This window comes from Benincasa hispida, chromosome 11 (assembly GCF_009727055.1).
Source record: "Benincasa hispida cultivar B227 chromosome 11, ASM972705v1, whole genome shotgun sequence".
Taxonomy (NCBI): domain Eukaryota; kingdom Viridiplantae; phylum Streptophyta; class Magnoliopsida; order Cucurbitales; family Cucurbitaceae; genus Benincasa; species Benincasa hispida.
This window is the reverse complement of record NC_052359.1, coordinates 76,838,516-76,859,177: the sequence shown is the minus strand read 5'-3', so window position 1 is coordinate 76,859,177 and position 20,662 is coordinate 76,838,516. Positions and strand designations below refer to the sequence as shown.

Genomic DNA, 20,662 nt, shown 5'->3' with positions numbered 1-20,662 from the left:
CTAGATGAACAATTCTACGTTGTTGTTATTATTGATAAACTGCCCCCTTTGTGGAAGGACTTTAAGAACACCTTGAGGTATAAGACCAAGGAGTTCTCCTTGGAGAGTCTTATAACCCGACTAAGGATCGAGGAGGAAGCTCGGAATCAGGACCAGAAGAAGGAGGTGAATGTAGTACCTGGGAAACCTGCCTCTGTCGTGGTAAAACCTGACAAAAAATCTAAAGGGACAAAGAGGAAAAGTCAGAACCGTGGCTCCAGCAATCAGAACCATCAGAAAAAATAGAAGCCTCTTTCAGGAGAAATGGTACAGTTCCTCTGCTTTAATTGTAATAAACCTAGGCACATGGCTAGAAACTGTAGGAACAAGCATCGTCCTACTAGTCAGGCGAACCTGATAGAAGAACCATTAGTCGCCATGATCACAGAAGTAAATGTGATCGGTGGTTGTAAAGGGTGATAGATAGACACTGGTTCTATGAGCCATATCTGTCACGATCTTAGTCTATTTAAAACTTATACTGAAACTAATGATAAAAATATTTTGTTGGGAGATCACCACTCCATGAAAGTTGCTAGAACCGGCGAAGGGGAACTGAAGTTTACCTCTGGGAAGACCCTCACGTTGAAGGACGTTCTGCACACTCCGGAGATAAGAAAGAATTTGGTTTCAGGCTATCTCCTCAACAAAGCCGGGTTTACTCAAACTATATGGGCAGACCTATATACCCTTACTAAAAATAATGTATTTGTAGGGAAATGATATGCAACTGACAGAATGTTCAAATTAAATTTAGACCTTAATAAAATGAAATCTTCTGTGTATATGTTGTGTTCTATGAATATTTGGCATGTTAGACTCTGTCATGTGAATAAGTACTTAATTAGTAACATGATTAGGCTGGAAATGCTACCTAAGTTATCCATGAATGATTTTGATAAATGTGAGTATTGTAGTTAGGCTAAAATTACTAAAACTCCGCATAAATATATACTTAGGAATTCTCTGCCTCAAGATTTGATTCATTCTGATGTATATGATTTTGATGGCATCTTGATTAGGAACAGTAAAAGATATTTCATTACCTTTATTGACGACTGCTCTGATTTTACTTTTATATACTTTCTGAAAAACAAAAGTGATGTTTTTTATGCCTTCAAACTTTTTGTTTCTGAAATAGAGAATCAGATTAATAAAAAGGTTAAAATACTTCGTAGTGATAGGGGAACCGAGTACGACTCGGACAGTTTTAATGAGTTCTTTAACTCACATGGAATAATACGCAAAAAGATCGCACCTTATTCTCTTGAAATGAATGGAAAAGCCGAGAACTTTAGCTGAGCTAGTAGTTGCTATTTTACTTAGTTCAGGAGTCGCGTTTAATTGGTAGGGTGAAATCATCCTTACCGTGTGTTATGTCCTAAATAGAATCCCAAAGTCTAAAAACAAAGCTTCACCTTACGAAATTCTCAAGAATAAGAAACCAAATCTGTCCTACTTTAGAAAATGGGGTTGTCTAGCCTTTGTAAGGATTCCAGACCCAAAAAGGAGAAAGTTGGTTAGTAGATCTTACGAGTGTGTCTTTATAGGTTATGCCTTAAATAGTAAAGCCTACAGGTTCTATGATCTAGTGAACCGAGTGATCATTGAGTCAAATGATTTTGACTTCTTTGAAGACATATTTCCTTTTAAATCAAGGAATAGTGGGGGCTTTGGATCAAGTGGTCTAATCCTAGTAGGAAATCCTAACCCTAAAGAGGAAACTGACCCAGAACCTAGAAGAAGCGAAATAGTTAGAACCGCCAAAGGTTTTGAAAATGACTTTCTGACCTACAATGTAGAAGAAGACCCTAAATCTGAGAGCTACCCTGTCCTCAGTAGATGCCAACCTATGGCAAGAAGCCATAAATTATGAGATGGACTCACTTGAGTCAAATAGGACTTGGCACTTAGTAGACCTACCCCTACGCTATAAGGCAATAGGGTGCAAATGGATCTTAAGGAGGAAACTTAGACCTGATGGGATTGTCAACAAATTTAAAGCTAGTTTAGTAACAAATGACTTTAGGCAAAGAGAAAACGTAGATTTCTTTGACACCTTCTCCCCTGTCACTAGAATTACCTCAATCCGTGTCATGTTCTCTCTCGGTGCCCTTTATAACCTCGTAGTACATCAGATGGATGTAAAGACCGCTTTCCTAAATGGTGAACTTGAAGAATAGATTTACATGGAACAACTTGAGGGTTTTGTTATCCATGGTCAACAAAGAAAGATGTGTAAATTAGACAAATCTCTCTATGGACTAAAACAAGCTCCTAAGCAATGACATGAAAAATTTGACAACCTTATCTGATCTAAAGGTTTCAAGGTCAATGAAAGTGACAAATGCATCTACTATAAGTTTGATAATAACCTCTGCATTATCTTGTATCTATATGTAGATGATTTATTGATCTTTGGGTCGAACTTGCACGTCATAAATGATGTAAAATAATTATTGAGTGCAAACTTCGACATGAAAGACTTAGGAGAAGCTAGTGTAATCTTAGACATAAAAGTAAATAGGTTTGAAAAGGGAATTTCTTTGGATCAATCTCACTATATAGAAAAGATTCTAAAAGAAATATAATTACTTCGAGTGTAAACCAGCCTGTACTTCTTATGACCCTAGTGTCAAGTTGTTCAAGAACACTGGTGATAGTGTTAATCAATCTGAGTATGCAAGCATCATAGGCAGTCTTAGATACGTTGCTAACTGTACTAGGCCCTGATATAGTTTATGCTGTAGGATTACTTTGCAGGTTTACAAGCAGACCTAGTAAAGAGCATTGGAATACTATAGAAAGGATAATGAGATACTTGAAAAAAAACCCAAAACCTAGGATTACATTATCAAAAATTTTCCACTGTCTTGGAAGGGTTCAACGATGCTGATTGGAACTCTCTTTCAGATGATTTAAAGGCTACAAGTGGCTATATCTTTAATATAACTGGCAGAACTGTCTCTTGGAAGTCTAAGAAACAGACTATTTTAGCCCAATCTATTATGGAATCAGAAATGATAGCACTAGCGACAGCTAGTGAAGAAGTAGGTTGGCTTAGAAGTCTGCTATCAGAGATTCCATTATAGGAAAAGTCAGTATCAGCCATAGTGATCAATTGCGATAGTACTGCAGCAATCGCAAAAGTTCAGAACCGTTACTACAACAAAAAGAGACGTCAAATACGTCGTAAGCACAGTACCATTAGAGAGTTTTCCACTACTGGTACAGTTAAAGTGTATCACATACGGACTAATAAAAATCTGGCAGATCCTTTGACAAAAGGACTAGCCAGAGAAAAGGTTTTCAGAAACTCAGAAAGGATGGGACTCATGCCTATAGAAAGATGAATCACGGTAAGGAAAACCCAACCTGTAGACTGGATATCCCAAGAAATAGGTTCAACGGGTAATAATTGATCACGAGTGATATATAGTGAATCATGCTAAACCAAACACAAAGTTCCATTCCTATGACACATAGTCTGAGCATGATATCCTAAAGCGTAAGAAAGGTTGAACTCAGTTCTTAATGAGATCTATACTTGATGATAAGTGAGGTACCTAGCTACAAGAGTACTCTTGATAGACCCACCTGTGTGAATGTGGAAGTGAGGGCTGCTTCCTATGGAGTTTTTAGGCAAACTCTCTAGAGCATTCACTAAATCGGGATACACGTGCTAGGCCTAAAAGCACGGGTTTTCGTACTACACCTTTAATAACACTCTGTGTGAGATGCTGTTAGAGATAGAGTTCAAAACCAAGGGTGACTCTAGTATATTAAGAATCATCTACACTATGTAAAGGTTCAAGTCATAAGACACCTTTACTTAGACTGAAACTGCTCGATAAAAATCTTTTCTCTATTTCTTTTTTTATTAAATTTCCAAGTGGGGATTGTTGGGTGAAATTTTAACTTTCAAAATAAGAGGGAACCAACCTTTTGGTTGGAGAATCCCACATTGAAAATTTTGGTATTGGAAGCCTCCCTTATGTACTCAAATCTTGAGTTTTGGGTTTGGGCCCCAAGGGGTATCCATGTTTTAAAGGGAGTGAGAAGATAGACCAATGTGGATTCGGCAGGTGTCCCAAAAGCACACCGCCATCCGGTCGGTCAGGCATGGCGAGGCGAGGTGCGCGTATATGTGATTATTAATTTTTAATAAAAATATTATTATTTAATTTATTTATTTATTTATTTATTCTTTCTTTTCACCGAAGGAAAAGGTCCTCCCCATTCCTCTTCGTCCGCTTCATTCGCTTTCGTCCGCATGCAAACGTTTCGTCCGCGAATGTTCTGAGTTTCACTGCCTTTTTCGCTTCCTACCGTTCCACACTGAAGGTTTATAAAAGGCGTGGCCTTCAACAATTCGAAAATACAATTCATTTTTCACTTCAATCCATTTTTCCTCTCCTAACTCTTCCATTTTAGTTTTCCGAGCAATGGGTTTAGAAAGGGTGTGTGTTCCGACCGGTCGATAACGGTGCATCTTCGATCGGGTTTCTTTTAGTTGTTTTATCCTGGGGACGACATGACAAATCTTCAGACCTGCTTGCACACTTATGCAGAGCCACGAAACGTTTTAAAGAGAGCAAGCTCCGTGACTCAGCCTATAACGAGTTTCTGTTTTGTAAGTTGTTGCTCTTTGCTTGACCGTCGTGCCTTGACCGTTTACTATTCGTCGTTCTGAGGGTCTTGTCGTTTCCAATATATTATAAATATCACAAATTATGTGTAAAATAGGTACCTATTTTTAGTATAAAAAAGCCAAATATCACTCCCTCTGCACTCCATGTATATAACCACGTGTCTTGTAAATACTCATTCTTAGTGTTAATGTAATCCACCTCTACTTGCCAAATTACCTATAAATAGGTGCATTTGGTGTATTTTGAAAGACACATATTGAATAAAATCTATGAAAATTTGAAAAAGTTGAGATTTTAGAAAAAAATCTTATTTCATATTTTGTTAATTTGTTTTATTTTATTTATTTATATATTATGTTTAATTTATTTTAATATTTATTTATTTTATTATTATATTATATTTTATTGGTATCTGTGTTCCCGTTGTGTTCCTTAAGTTCACAACCGAAAGCATATTTTGACTACTACAAAATCAACTTTTTCACTTAAAACTTACAAATGTCATAATTATTGTCAAATAAAAATTAACAACAAAAAAGATTTTAAATTCAAATAAACCCCAAAAAAACAAAAATAATTGGATCAAAACAAATTTATAACAACAATTAAATATTGGTATAAAAAACATAAATAAGAACGTGAAGAAAGAAACAAAGAGAGTAAAAAAAATCATATTGTTGATACCAAATCAATTATTAAAAAGAATATATAATTTAGATGGAAAAAAAATCGTCTCTAGTTCCCTTCGATTTGAAAGAAAAACTTATTAGAAATTGTTGAGGATCTACCTTGAAAAAATTACGGGACCTCACATTTCTTATAAGATAGATGGAGTAATACTTCTGATGATTGTCAATTGGTTTTGAAATGAAATCCCATATTATCTAATATAATAAGAGTTCAAAAAGCCTTAATTGGTATTCGATCCTATAAAAAAAAATAGTTGGATAATAGAAGTCTACTCAAAATATATTGAAGAAAGTAAACTAACTAGGAGGCATTCATTAAAAATTTCCTAAAAAACATGCTTCCTGACTAAATTCAAATTCTTTAATTCTTTTAACCTAGTTAATCAAAATATTTTAATACATTAAAAATAAAATAAAATAACTACTTTTTTATCCTTAAATTTTGAAGAATAGGTATATTTGGTCCTTAATTTTACAAAACATATCCTTTTTATATCTAAATTCTTTAAAATAACTACATTTGGTCCATAAATTTTTAAAATATATATTTTTAATCTTCAAATATTTAAGAGTTGGTTTAAAAGGTCCTTAAAGTAATTTTTTTATTATTTTAAATAATTACATGACATTTAGAATTAGAAACATAGGTTTAAAAAATAATTTTAGAGAGGATTAAGTTTTTAAAGTTCTTTTTCTAATTTATGATAATAATAATAAAAAAAAACTTATATAGTGACCTTTTAAACCTTAAAATTCATGAACTAAAAAGGTATATTTCGAAAACTTATGAACTAAATGCACATATTCTGAAAAACTTGAGGAATAAAAGGGTACATTTTAAATACTCATAAACCAAGCACACATATTCTTTAAAGCTCAATGACTAAAAAATGTAACTTTTTCAAAGTAAGATTTAGAATTCTAAAAGCATTAGTAGAAAGTGGTTAACGAAATATAGAAAACTACGGGAGAAGTAATGATTGTTTAGTCCCCGTTTGGTAACAATTTTGTTTTTTGTTTTTGTTTTAAAAAATTAAGCCTATGGATATAATTTCTACCTCCAAATTTCTTTTTTTTATTATCTACCTTTCACCAATAGTTTAAAAAACCAAGTCAAAACTTGAGAACTAAAAAAAGTAGCTTTCAAAAAGTTGTTTTTATTTTTTAAATTTGGCTATAAAAATCATTGTAAGTAATGGAGATGAAATATACTTAATTTTTAAAAACTAAAACTAAAAACTAAATTGTTACCAAACAGATCTTAATTTTTAAAATTAAAAAAAAAAAAAATCAAAACCATTTTTGGTTACATTTTTTTATTTATGTTTATTTCTCGTCAAGTTTATGATCATTGTTTCCCTATTTTTTAAATTCAATATTTATATTTTTAGTCAAAGTCTGAAAAACAAAAAACATTTTAAAAGTTTTTTTCTTGGCTTTTTTTTTTTTTTTTTTTTTGAAATCATGGTTAGAAAATCAATAGCAAAACAAAGTAAATTTATAGGTTGGAATAGTATTTATAAGATTAATTTTTCAAAAAAATTAGAAACCAAAGAGTTATCAAACAATATCAAATTGATTATTAAGTGGACTTAAACATTTTATTGAAAAATATCTAATACTATAGTAGTGTCAAAAAGGTTAAATTACAAATTTGATCCTTATGATTGGATGAAAGTTAGAATTTAATCTTTATTGTTCATCATTAAAATTTAATCGATTTGATTTGATAAACCCCTTATAATTAAATAGTCACTTGGAAGATTTTATCACACCATAAAGATTATTTATGAGGTTTTATCTAATCATAGAGGATTAAATTCTAACTTTTAAAAGAATATAGAGACTAAATTCTAACTTCCTTAAACTAGGAGTGTACATGAGTTGAATTAGGTTGGGTTGATGGTGTTTTTTTGACCAACCAGAAAAATTCGGGTTGGTTGAGTTGGAAATTCAAAAGACTTAAAATTGAGATTGATTTGGGTTGGACTATTGGGTTACAACTTAATTTTTCTTTTTAATTAAAAATATGTAAACTTATATTACAACATATGACTAATAACTAAAATCTTATAAAATTCAAATGCTAAATACCAAATATCTATGTTATTTAATGCAAATTTTAAACAAAAACAAATATCATAACAATTTTAAAAGAAAAATATTAAAAAGTCGCAAATTAATCTATACAAAGTAATCAAACTTTAAATATATATATATATATAATTCGGGTTGAGCTGGGTCAACCCAAATATTTTTTAGCCAACCAACGACCCAACAATCTAACCCAACCCAAGAACAAAACTAACCCAACCCAACCCAAGAACAAAACTAACCCAACCCAATTCTTACATTTTGGGTTGGGTAGTCCGAATCGAATTATTTGAACATCTCTACCCAAAACAGTATGGACCATTTTTGTAATTTAACCTAGTTTTTTTTCCTTGTTACCTAATTATTCCTTGCCATAAAAGAAGCTAGTATTGAAGAATTGTGTAGAACGCATAAATTAAAATAATATATCATCAAATAACAAGTCAAATATGAGTGGAAGGAATACATACCACATTAATATTTAAAAAAATCACATTTTATGTAGAACATATCGAACTAGAAATTTTCTATAGAATATACTCCGTTTGTTCACAATAGACCACTCAATTTTTTATATATATAAAAAAAATTATGCCAACGTGAGAGTGAGTAAATAGAGTCGATAGTAATAATTAATAATACAAATATTATGTCAGTTCAAATAGGTTGATTTAGATTAAAATGTAGTTGATTGTAGTGTTAAGAAGTATATACGACCGTCAACGTTGAATTCAATTATTTTATTTTTCTCTTAAAAAGAAAACAAAAAATACCGGCGGAGAAAACTAAAGTAATAAACAGCGGGAGGCGGCCATTGTTTATGATCATAAACCCATAGGAAAATTAAAAACTCTTAAAAATGGAAAAAAATAAAAATAAAACCCAAAATTAAAATCAGAATCGGTGGGCAACAATGGCATTAAATTCCCCTTCCCCCTCTCATCTGTTTCCTTGTTAATAAATCTCCCCTACTCTTCCATCTCTCTCATTCAGTTCCAACTAATTTCCTTGATTCCTTCACATCTTCCAATTTTCAAATCCTTCTTTCCATTTCCATTAATGGCGTCTCTCGTTCTTCTCCTCTCCGAACTCCTCCGTCACCACAACACCAATCCCGACTACTGGCTCACTATTCCTCTTCCGCCGCCGCCGTCGCCGCCGCGGACGTCTTCTTCTGTAGCCGGAAAGTCGCTGCTGCCGAGTGAGCGCTGTTACAGCAATAAGAGCCGAATCTGTGCCGATGAGACTGTAATCGATGAGTTTCTCAAGGAATCCAGGGTTTGTGTTGATTTGGTTTGGCCCTAATTTCAATTTCGAATTGCTACTGGATTTTGCTTCCTTCTTCTTTTGCTTCTTCTTGTTTGTGTAATTCTCGATCTCGGCTTCTCTCTGTAAAGATAACGGTGAAACAAAGCGCAATTATCTCAATGCTATACTCTGCAAAATGTACGAAGAAATGTTCTAGTTTCTAATTTTTATTTTTTATTTTTTATTTTTAATTTTTGTTTTACTTTTTTTTAAATGTTGTTCTTGTTCACCAAATGTCGAGTTTGGATCGAAAAAATTATAAAATCAAACTATTAAATATATATATATAAATTAGCAAATGAATATTCTAGCTTTTGGAAAGTAAGGACACATTTAGCTCACCGTAATGAAAATGGGTGTAACGTGATTTAATTTGATGGATGGATGAATTATAATGAGTATAAATCACGAATCCAACTAGATTTCTTTTGATTACATTTATTTAGAATTATGAATTTTATCACATTTATTGTTATTTCAAGAGTCAAACTTTAACAAATAACATTTAAAGTGTTAAAATTCATAATTTTTCCTCTAAAATAGTAACAATTGTTAATACTATTCATAATAGTAACGACAACGATACAATATAATTTTCAGGTGCAAATGAATTGGACATGTTCCTCTTGATAATTAGTTTAACATAATTTTCAGATGCAAATGAATTGGACATGTTCCTCTTGATAATTAGTTTACATTTTTTATTACAAATTTGAAAGTAGATCCATTTATCACATGAATATATACACACAAGTATACAATATATCAAAGATAATCAAATTGGACTCACTCTTCACATTACTATTGATTATTCAGTTAAATATTAACACACTAGTGATATTTTATTGTCAAAGGAAAAATAGTGACATTTTGACAGTTTTTTACATTTCGTAATTTAAAATGTTAGTTGAACTTTGATTAGGATTATCAATAATAAGATATGAGTTTCAATCATCGAGTCTACATATTATAAAAATAATTAAAAAATAAAAAAATAAAACTAGCATAAAAATTGTATTGTGATTAGAGGGTCAATCTACTTACCCACATAGAGTAGATAATAACAGTAGCATCCAAAAAGAAAGTTAGTTCAAATATGGGAAATTTTATACTTATTTTTTTAACATTTTAACTATATAACTTAAAGGGAATTTGTAATGGGGCAATTCTAAAATATATAATTAGGGGCATGTCTTTTAACAAACTTACATCTTTTGGTATATCAGTCAACTAATATATCACATTTAAAGTATATCAGTTGTGTATTTTTTTCCATTGATTTGTATTCTTTTTGCATCTTTTGCATCTTTTTCCATTGATATGAGTTATTACTTACTTTAATTTTTGTATTTGCTATATATATATTTTTTTATCTCCTTTGTAGTTTTTTCCCTTTTTAAATGGTGTTGTTTTGCTCGTGTTTGGAATAACTAGAGTAACAGTATTTTTTAATAAAATCATTTTTATGATTTTTTTAAAAAAAATACTTAAATAATTATTCATTTTCAACTGTGTATCAATAGCATATCAAGTATATCAAGTATATCAAATGTGTATCAGCAATGTATTAAATGTATCAAGCATATACTTATAGTGTATCAAGTGTATATTAATAATGTATCAAGGGTATCAAGTGTCTCAGGTGTTGGGAATGTCCTAGAACTCGCAGTTCGTGTTAAATATTCTATTTATCAATAATAATGATTTGTTAATTTTGCATCTTATCATGAAACTCCAATAAACATATCCTTGGCTATAGTCTGAATACTGTAACTTTATGTAGTAACATAAATAGGATCAAGTTGACAGTCTATAGCCTAAATGGTCTAATAAGTATATGGATGAAATTGGGTATCTCATCTTAGTAACACTATTGGATGCGGTTCACTCTATAGTTGTTACAAGAAGTTGTAAAGTGCTACAAACAATGTGATCCACAAATCGTTCATGTTGAGACTTATGAGTGGAGGCATCCTATGCAATGAGTTTACATATAGACTGGACCATGAAAATAGTCACTTTTCTCTATAACGACCGTTTATTATTAAAACTGACTATTTCATTTATCAAATAACCTAGGTTAGCTCGATCTTAATCCTGAGCTAGCTATGAACTCCTGTTTGTTTGGGATTATCTTTTGATCTGCAAACCGTGAGAGCCATCCAACAGCACTGCTCAATAAGCTTCACATTTTGGGGATAAGATCGGATGAATAGCTGGGGACATAGCCTTGCAACATGGAATTCACTACTACCCAATTTAGGGTTAGCAGATAGGTTGTTCTCTTAAGTACTGATTCCAGGTCTTGAACAATCGGTACCTCGCCTTCTCAAGATGGAGAAAGAATTTGATTCATAGAGATTATGAATCAGAATTGTTCATTAGAGGGTCAGTAAGAACTTAAGGAACAAGATGTATTCACAGGGATAAAATAGTAATTTTGACCTAGCTGTGATTACGAACAACCTGTGAAGGATCGATTTACAAATTATGCTTATAAAGTGGACATAATATATCTACAGTGAGGAGAATTCAACTATGGGCTATAGTGGAGTGTCCCATTAGTTAACGAATAGGGGGTTAGATCGGACTAATGAGTTTAGCCGATTAATCTCGAATCGTTGGAGCCCATGATCTATAGGTCCGCGAGGTCCCCCTACTAGCTCGTAAATGGTTAAGCTTTAGAGTAGCTTGAGAAATTAATTTGAAACGTTCAAATTAAACGGAATTTGAGAATATATATTTAAATATGATTTAAATATATGAAGATGATTATTGTACAAAAATTAATTTAATATTAGATATAAATTAATTAAAATTTTAAATTAATTTATGAAATTAATTTTAGAAAATGATTTTTTAGTTATTAAAATCAAAATTGAATTTTGAAATCAAGATTTTGGTTCTAAAGAAAAATTGGAAAAATCGATTTGCATGCACAATAGAAAAACTTGATTTTCCAATATAATCTTCTTCATGCTCACACAAAACCCACTTCCTCCTCTTCATTAAAACTCCAAGCATGAGCTGCAATGCATATCTCTTCTTTGCATGTTCATCTGCAATAAATATAAAAGATTGGAGTGAATTAAAGGCATGCATAACACATAAATTTTGAGAGAAAATTTCAGTGGGAAGAAAGGGTTTTTCGAAGTGTGCTGCCATGAGCTTTCCTCTGTTCTTCATCGCTTCAAGCTGTTCTTGAGTCCCAAAACTCGGTCTAAAGCTCCAAAAGGATAGTGGGAAAGATCTTGAGGTGGTTCACGGTGATCTTCGGTGAAGACTGTTGTTGTTTGATCAAGTTCTTGAAGAGTTCTTCAAAGGTATGATCTAAAACCCTCTTATTTAAATGAGCATGCTTTAGTTTATGCCAAATTAGTGAATTTGAATGCTTATGGATCCTTGATACTTCCGCTGCATGTTTTCTTACTCTAACATCAGGTGTATTAACTATTTTTTTTGCTATCACGTGGGTATGCAGTACATACTGTAGTTTATATTCTAAACGTTGTTCCATCCAAAAGTGTTTCAGAAACACCGTATGAATTGTGGAAAGGACGCAAAGCAAGTTTACGTCATTTTTATATTTGGGGTTTTCCAACACATGTGTTGGTACAAAATCCTAAGAATTTGGAAACACGTTTGAAATTATGCCTATTTGTAGGATACCCCATAGAAACAAAAGGAGGATACTTTTATGATCCCCAAGAAGATAAAGTATTTGTATCGAAAAAAGCTACGTTCTTGGAAGAGGATCATATTAAAAATATTCTACCTCGAAGTAAACTAATATTGCAAGAACTGTCAACTAATATTGCAAGAACTGTCTAAACATACTACAGAAAGATCAACAAGAGTTATTGATCAAGCTGGTTCAACAACAACGGTTGTTGTCCCGTCATGTCCATCCTAAGAGTTGTGGATGCCTCGACGTAGTAGGAGGGTTATTCAACAACTTGAATGCTACATGGGTTTAACAGAAACTCAAAACATCATACAAGATGATGGTTTAGAGGATCCATTAACCTTTAAAAAGGCAATGGAAGATGTCGATAGGGAACAATAGATAAAAGCCATAGACAATGAAATAGAGTCTATATACTTCAACTCTATCTAGGAACTTGTAGATCAACCACATGGGGTAATACCTATAGGTTCTAAATGGATCTACAAGAGAAAAAGAGACCAAACTGGCAAGGTACAGACCTATAAAGCCAGACTCATGGCAAAGGATTTTACCCAAAGAGAAGGAGTTGATTATGAAGAAACTTTTTCTCATGTTGCCATGATCAAATCAATAAGAATACTTCTTGCTATTGCCACATATTATGACTATGAGATATGACAAATGGATGTCAAGAAAGTTTTTCTGAATGGCTATCTTGATGAAAGTATTTTTATGTCTCAGCCAAAAGGGTTCATCGAAAAAGGATAGGAACAAAAAGTCTATAAGCTTAATCGATCCATTTATGGATTGAAACAAGCATCCAGATCCTGGAATATAAGATTTGACACTGCCATCAAATCTTATGGCGTTGAACAGAATGCTGATGAACCTTGTGTATACAAGAAGATAGTCAACAAAACTGTAGCATTCTTAGTTCTATATGTTGATGATATCTTGCTCACTGGGAATGAGACAATTTTTCTTGTTGACGTAAAGAGATGGTTAGCAACAAAGTTCCAAATGAAAGATTTGGGTGATGCTCAGTATGTTCTAGGAATACAGATCTTTTGGAACCGAAAGAATAGAACATTGGCACTATCTCAAGCATCTTATATTGACAAGATGTTGTCAAGATATAATATGCAAAATTCCAAGAAATGTTTATTACCTTTCAGGCATGGAATTCATTTGTCAAAGGAACAATATCCTAAGACACCTCAAGAAGTTGAGGAGATGAACATAATTCCATATGCATCTGCAATTGGGAGTTTGATATACTGAATGTTGTGTACACGCCCTGACATATTTTTGCAGTTGGAATCGTCAGCAGGTTTCAATTGTTGGGTTTTATGTCCTAAAACTCGTGGTATGTAAACAATGGAGCTTATTCTGAAAATTCAATAAAGGTGTTATTGAATAGATCTATTACTTGAACAGAAATCCAATAAACCTAAAATTCCCTTGACTATTGGATGAGTACTTGAACTTTATGTGGAGACATAAAGGTGGATCAGGTTTGAGTAAATAGTCAAAATGATCTATAGTACATGGATAAGGTTGGGTACCTTATTCTAGTAACACTATTGGATACGACCTGCTCTATAGTTGTGACATGGAGTTGTAAAGTGCTACAAACGAAGTGATCCTAATTCATTCATATTGGACATGAGGAGTGGAGGTTTCCTTGTGCAAAAGAGTTTGTAAAAGATCGGACCACAAAATGAGTCACTCTTACTTTATAACGTTGTTTACTGTTTAAGACTGACTATTTCAAAGTGATGACCTAGATAACTTGACCTTAATCTTGAGTTAACTATGAACTCCTGTTTATCTGAGATTGCCCTTAGATTTGCATAGGTAAAGGTTGGCTCAACAGCGTCGGTTCAATATGACTGCCATATTAGGGGTAAGACTGGATAGATAGCTGGGGACATAGGGTGCAAGAGGGAATTCACTCCTACCCACTTTAGGGATAGTAGAGAGATTGTTCCCTTAAGTGCTGATTCTAGGGCTTGAACAAGGGATCCCGCCCTCCACTAGAAGAAATTCAGGCTTTAATGTCGGTTTTAAACCGACATTAAAGGTCTTTAATGTCAGTTGCAACCGACATTAAAGACCTTCAGTAAAATTTTCAACCGACATTAAAGCCTGTGTTTTTTTTTTAAATTCTTATCCGACATTGAAGCCTGAATCTGTCCATTTTTTTTAAATTCCGTTGCCGAATCCATTTTTTTGGTCAATAAGTATAACATGACACATCATCATCGAACGTTGTGGCTATGACATATTATTCATGTATGAATTGTAAATCTATTACATTTAATCCACAAATTCTGCTATAAAATTATAATTTAAGAGGTCGTACAATAATTCAGGCCTTGAAAACATAAATTACAAGTAATACAAACATTATGAGATTACTGTCCCTCTCCACTTGTAAGTATGGATCCCTTCATAATTATTCTTGAACAAACCCCCTAGCTTCAACAGTGTCTTATAGGCATCTTTATCTGACCACTATTGTTCAAAGGATCACAAAAAAAAAAAGGTTTAAGACAAAGGATTAAAAGTGAAAATGTGATAAGAATTCATATTCAACTAACCGTGTTTATTGGGAATGTGCATAAATGTTACATTCAAGGCAAAATTCTTGTAGTGAATGTCTTGGATCTAAAGTTCCCCAAGAAAAAGTATAAAGAGGTTGTGATACCAAATATTTACTCCTTTGTTGCACCTGCAAAACAAGAAAACTCAATAGTTGAATAAATGAGAGAATCTTCTTTTTCAAGATCTTGAAGAAGAGAAACTCGATTACCTAGATATGAGATACGAAGATTATGGAAAATTTTCGGCAGCATAACGATGCTACCACAACAAAACCAAAATTTTACCTTGAACCTATTCAAAGAAACACACTACCAAAAATATTTCACAACCACTTATTCTCAACAGAACTATCAGAATTCCCAAAAAATGAATAATCAAGAACACATACATCAATAAGCAAATTTAGCTCACAATGTACTTCAAACCTCAAAAGTTGTCACAAAGACTACCATAGTGCATGAATAACCAACGAACTACCATAGTACGACCTACAAACTCAAGCACCTTGAATCAAATCTAAATTACAAATAAATAGTACCCATGAGCCGTAAACTACAAACCTCCTTATGAGAATTGCACCCGTCCCATTCTTGTTTGCCAATGGAGTTCATAATTTCAACTACATGAGCTATTAGGCAAGGAGGTTACACACAGAACTGTTGTCTAGTCAAGTAGCCCAACTTGCAAGTAAATGAGTGTTCAGACAAGACAATACACATTAAAAATTCCCTAGGTTCCACAATTAGTTTCTTCAACTTGCTTGCTTCTGAAATCATAATGTTCTAATATATCTTATTTTATTGATTTTTCGTACTAATTATCAAAACTTTATACACACGACTCTTTGGGGCTAATTTTGAAATCTTGAATACAAGACTATGAAACAAATTATGATTTACCATCTTGAAAAATGGAAAAAATGATAAGATTTCAAGTAACAACAGAGGATAATGCTACTATTGTTATTCTATATTAAGAATAAACCAACTTTAATGCTATTCCACGTTAAACATATACCAAGTTAATTTTATGAAACTTCTTAGAAGCAACAGAATAGAATACCTTCTTTTGTAGTTGGATTTGTGCTCCCACACCAGATGGCCTCCCTGATCGGAGGAGGTGCAAATGCTGGACCTTGAAGAAATAATGAATTATGTCCTAGAGAAACTCCAAGAAGAGAAGTTGATGCTATAGCACCTCCTAAAGCACGCACAAGCTCACCCTAGGAGAACAATTCAAGAAGCTTAATAACTAATATTGTAATTGGTTGCTGGCAAACTCAAGTATCAAAACTAAATATTGGGTTTTTGTTTTTAATCTGGACTAATGTAGGACCAATCTTGGAGTTTTTTTTAATCTAATCTTTATTGAATAATACCTCAAATACAACCTAGGGACCCTATAAATAGGGTAGAAACCAGCCTATGAAAACAACTAAACTTATGGTGGAACATTTTAACCACAAGTAACTAATAAAAAAATTAAAATAGAAGATATTAAAATAAAGAAAAGTTATTACATAGTAACACAGTAATCGAACTAAAAATAAAGCCAAAAAAAACAAAACCATTCCTACATCACTCATTAATCCTTAGGAAGGCTTCACCCACCTAAGATCAAATCTAAGAAACTACATGACTTTTAAAATACTAAATGTTCTAAAGGAAGGCTTACACCCAAAACCTTCAAGAGAGAATCTGAAAATATCCCAAGCAAAGGATCACCCAACCCTTGGGTTTAGAGATAAACAAAGTTATCAAATTTATTGAAGAAATGTTGGGTGCTTAATAAATTTATCAAATTTTAAATAACTAGGTGATGTACATACCTATTTAGGTTCTAAACAAATATCTCTCCACTTAATTTAATAGATTCTATATAATCAATCACGGAGTATTATCAATTTGTTAAGGCTATCTAGAATTTATTTAACAAGAAACAAATTAAAAGGTCCGGGAAAAGCAATTTGACACACTTAATGAGCTAAAATCAAATATCTTGAGAAGAAGTGTACCAAATCATAATTTAGAATTCAACTTGTACAGTATGATAAATAACTTAATTGCTCTATTGAAGAATGTGAACGCTTACTTCTAGTAATGGGTAAAGATATTGGACTCTACAACCTGAAATACAAAGTTAAGAAATACCCCCTGGCTTTTATGGGACAATACAGTATTCTTACGATTTATAGAAAAACGGACATCTGAACTTGAAGAAGAAAGCGTGAGGCAGAAATGAGATGGTGTTGGTGACCACTAAGCATTGAGAAAGCACAACATCAAGGGCATTGAGATAGGCAGCGACAGAAAATCAGGTAAAGAACATTAATATCAACTAACTTACTTTTTGAAGCATTAAAATTAAAAATACTAATCAAAGCCAAATTTTATATTTAAATATGTAGTGCATAAAAAACAAATACATAACTTAAAAAGATGGAGAGGCAAGGTGCACATTAGAAATACGACTCGAATTCTCACGGATAAGATAAAAAACGAAGAAGAAAAAAGAAAAGAAAAGGTATTAACCTTGGTTATTGCAATGTGTGTTTCAGGCTATAGGCACAGTTGTTGGTCATCGAGATTACTCATCTGCTTCCGCTTGGCACTCTGATGGTCGCATGTTTGCTACTGGGAATCAAGACAAGACATGCCGAGTATGGGATGTTAGGAATTTCTCAACACCCGTTGCAGTTCTAAAGGGACATATTAGTGTTGCTCGATCGATCCGTTATTCATCTGATGGTCAGTTCATGGTGGTTGCTGAACCTGTAGATTTTGTACATGTGTATAGCACGAGTGTATATTACAAAAAGAGGCAAGAGATAGATTTCTTTGGAGAGATCTCGAGGGTGTCATTGAGTCCAGATGATGAGTCTCTGTACATAGGAATATGGGATAGGACTTATGCAAGCTTACTACAATATAACAGGAGGCATACCTATGGATATATTGATTCATTCTTGTAGTCACTCTCTAGAAATAGGTAAAAAGACTGGTTTTGAACAAGTATTTGGTAGAGAGAAAAAAAAAAAAAGTTTTATCATTTTTATGTCAGAGCTACCAAAAAAAGATGTCAGGGACTTGAAGTAATTCTTGGTTCTAACTATTTTTGAAGTTGTACATAGATGGAGTTTTTTTTTTTTTTTTTTTTTTTTTTTTTTTTTGTATGTTACATATTTATTTGAAAATGAAAATGAATGGCTTCTAGGTGACTGTCTACTTTCTTCTCCTTTAAGACGTCTCATTATCTAAAAGCTCTGTTAATGGTAGAATGATCATTTCTTGGCCATCTTTGATTCTTAACAAGTGAAAAGTAGCAGATTAAGTACTAATTCTAGTAGTAATGGGGTGTCTAATCTTTGCAATACGGGCCTATCTTCGTACTTATAGAGAACACTAAGACATGAAATAGGGTGATAAAATGTATCTTGAAGATTAAAGATTGAAATATGGAGTGGGAACAAAGAAAATTTCACCTTTGAACGGATCTAACCAAGAGATCGAAGATTGAAATAGATCTGAGTTAGAAGAACAAGAATCTGAGCCACAATGACCGACTGGGCTACGATGAAAGGGATTTGAGCTACAACGACCGACTTGTACCTTTGATGGCTCGATTTCAACTGAATGGACGGCTGGGCTTATACCTTTAACAACGAAACGAACGGTTGGGCTTCGACGGAATGGATGGTGGATCTCCTAGAAGAAGACGACTAGATCTACTATGGCTACGCATGAAGAACGCCAGATCTGCTATGGCTATGCGTGAAGAATGCCAGATCTGCTACAAATGCATGTGAAGAACGTCGATCTATTGGAAGAAGAGAATCTACCGATTGTGCTACGATTGTGAGGGCTACCGACTGCGCGAAAGACTCCTGACGGACAAATGTGTTGATCGGTGATGACAGATTGAAGGGGAAGTCGGTGAAATGAAGGGTTTTTCAAGAGAAGAGAGGGAAATGAAAAAATGGGGGGAAGTTGACAGATTGGATGTATAATGTTTGTTTGTTTGTTTGTTTGTTTTTTTAAAAAAAATGGATCTTTAATGTCGATTTTAAACCGACATTAAAGGTATACCTAGAATGTCGGTTTAAAATTGACATTAAAGATATGCATTTTAAAAACAAAACAAAACCGATATTATACATCCGGTTTCACTTTTTCCAACCGACATTAAAGGCCAAAATTCTTGTAGTGCTCTCATTTGGCATCAGAGGGACTCTGTTTTGTGATTGGATCACAAAACATTTGTTCATTAAGGGATCAGTGGGGACTTAAGGAACAAGAGGTAATTTTGGGAGTAAAACAAAGATTTGACCCAGTCGCTATTACGAACAACCTGTGAAGGGTTAACTTACTAATCATGGTTATATCGAGAGGACATAATATATCTACAGTGAGGAGAGTTCAACTATGGGCTTTAGTAGAGTAACCCATTTGTTAACGAATGGGGGTTAGATCGGTCTAATGAGTTTAGCCGATTAATCTCGGATCGTTGGAGCCCATGATCTGTAGGTCCATGAGGTCCCATACTAGCTCGAAAATGGATTAGCTCTAGAGTAGCGTGGTAATTTAATTTGAAACGTTCAAATTAGAATCAAACAGAATTGGAGAAAATATATTTAAATATAATTTAAATATATGAAGCTGAATTTGTGTAAAAATTAATTTAATATTGGATATTAAATTAATTAGAATTATTTAAATTGTTTAAATAATTATTTATTAATTAGAAAATTAATTTGTAAAATTAATAAAATTTGATTTTAGAAATAAAATATGGTTTTAAAATCAAAATGGATTTTTTGAAATTGAAAAATTACACAAAATTGAAAATGGGTTTTTCAAGTCATCTTCAAAGTAGCTTACAAGGAACCCACTTTCTCCTTTGGTTTACTCCAAGCATGGGCTGCATCCCATGCAACACATCTTTTTGCATGATAGTCTGCAATATATTGAAGAGATTGAAGTGAAGAATGAGGGATGAACCGACTGAATTTTTGCTGAAAAATTCGGATGAAGAAGGTGTTCTTCAATGGGTTGGTTCAGTGAGATTTCTCCATATTCCTTTTAATTCCAGCTTATTTTGAGTTCCACAACTCAACCTAGAGCACCAAGAGGATAGTAGAGAAGATCTTGTGGTGGTCTACACAAGGATTCAGAGGATTTTGCAGCTGAAAATGGAGATTTTGTTGGTTCGGCCAAGGTATGTTCTTGAAACCCATTAAATTCTGTTTTTAGCATGTTTTTTTTCAACCAAAATTAATGAATTAGAATGCTTATGGATCCTGATATCTTCCGCTACATGCTGCTGTTGATCCAACAATTGGTATCAGAGCATCTTATAAGCATTCAGTTCAGATTAAATCTGGTTTGGTAGGTGTTTTTTTATGAAAATATGAAACTGCTGTAATGATATGATTTTTTGAATTTTGGCCTTTAATTTCTCTTTGATTTCTCATTTATATTTTTAATTGGCTCTTGTTTGATGAGCTTTAATGTCTTTTCAAGAGTCTGTAATTTATTTGGAGTCATTAGAGTTGGAATTAAGCTATAATTCGAAGAAACAAGTGAAGGGGCCGAGTTGTAGATTCTAGA

At 33.0% G+C, this 20,662-nt stretch overlaps 1 protein-coding gene across 1 annotated transcript; it reads left to right on the top strand.

Annotated features, from left to right (window-relative positions):
* The first annotated feature begins 8,533 nt into the window (after nt 1-8,533).
* On the top strand, nt 8,534-18,027 carry LOC120090865 (uncharacterized WD repeat-containing protein C2A9.03-like). Its single transcript, XM_039048567.1, has 2 exons — nt 8,534-8,752; nt 17,614-18,027. The coding sequence occupies exons 1-2, from the start codon at nt 8,534-8,536 to the stop codon at nt 18,025-18,027; spliced, it is 633 nt and encodes a 210-aa protein (XP_038904495.1).
* The last annotated feature ends 2,635 nt before the right edge of the window (nt 18,028-20,662 follow it).

Excerpts from the sequence above, each read along its gene's own strand:
- LOC120090865 (XM_039048567.1), top strand. The coding sequence starts at position 8,534 with ATGGCGTCTCTCGTTCTTCTCCTCTCCGAACTCCTCCGTCACCACAAC. Across the intron at positions 8,753-17,613 it reads AGTTTCTCAAGGAATCCAGG|GCTATAGGCACAGTTGTTGG; the intron begins GTTTGTGTTGAT and ends TGTGTGTTTCAG.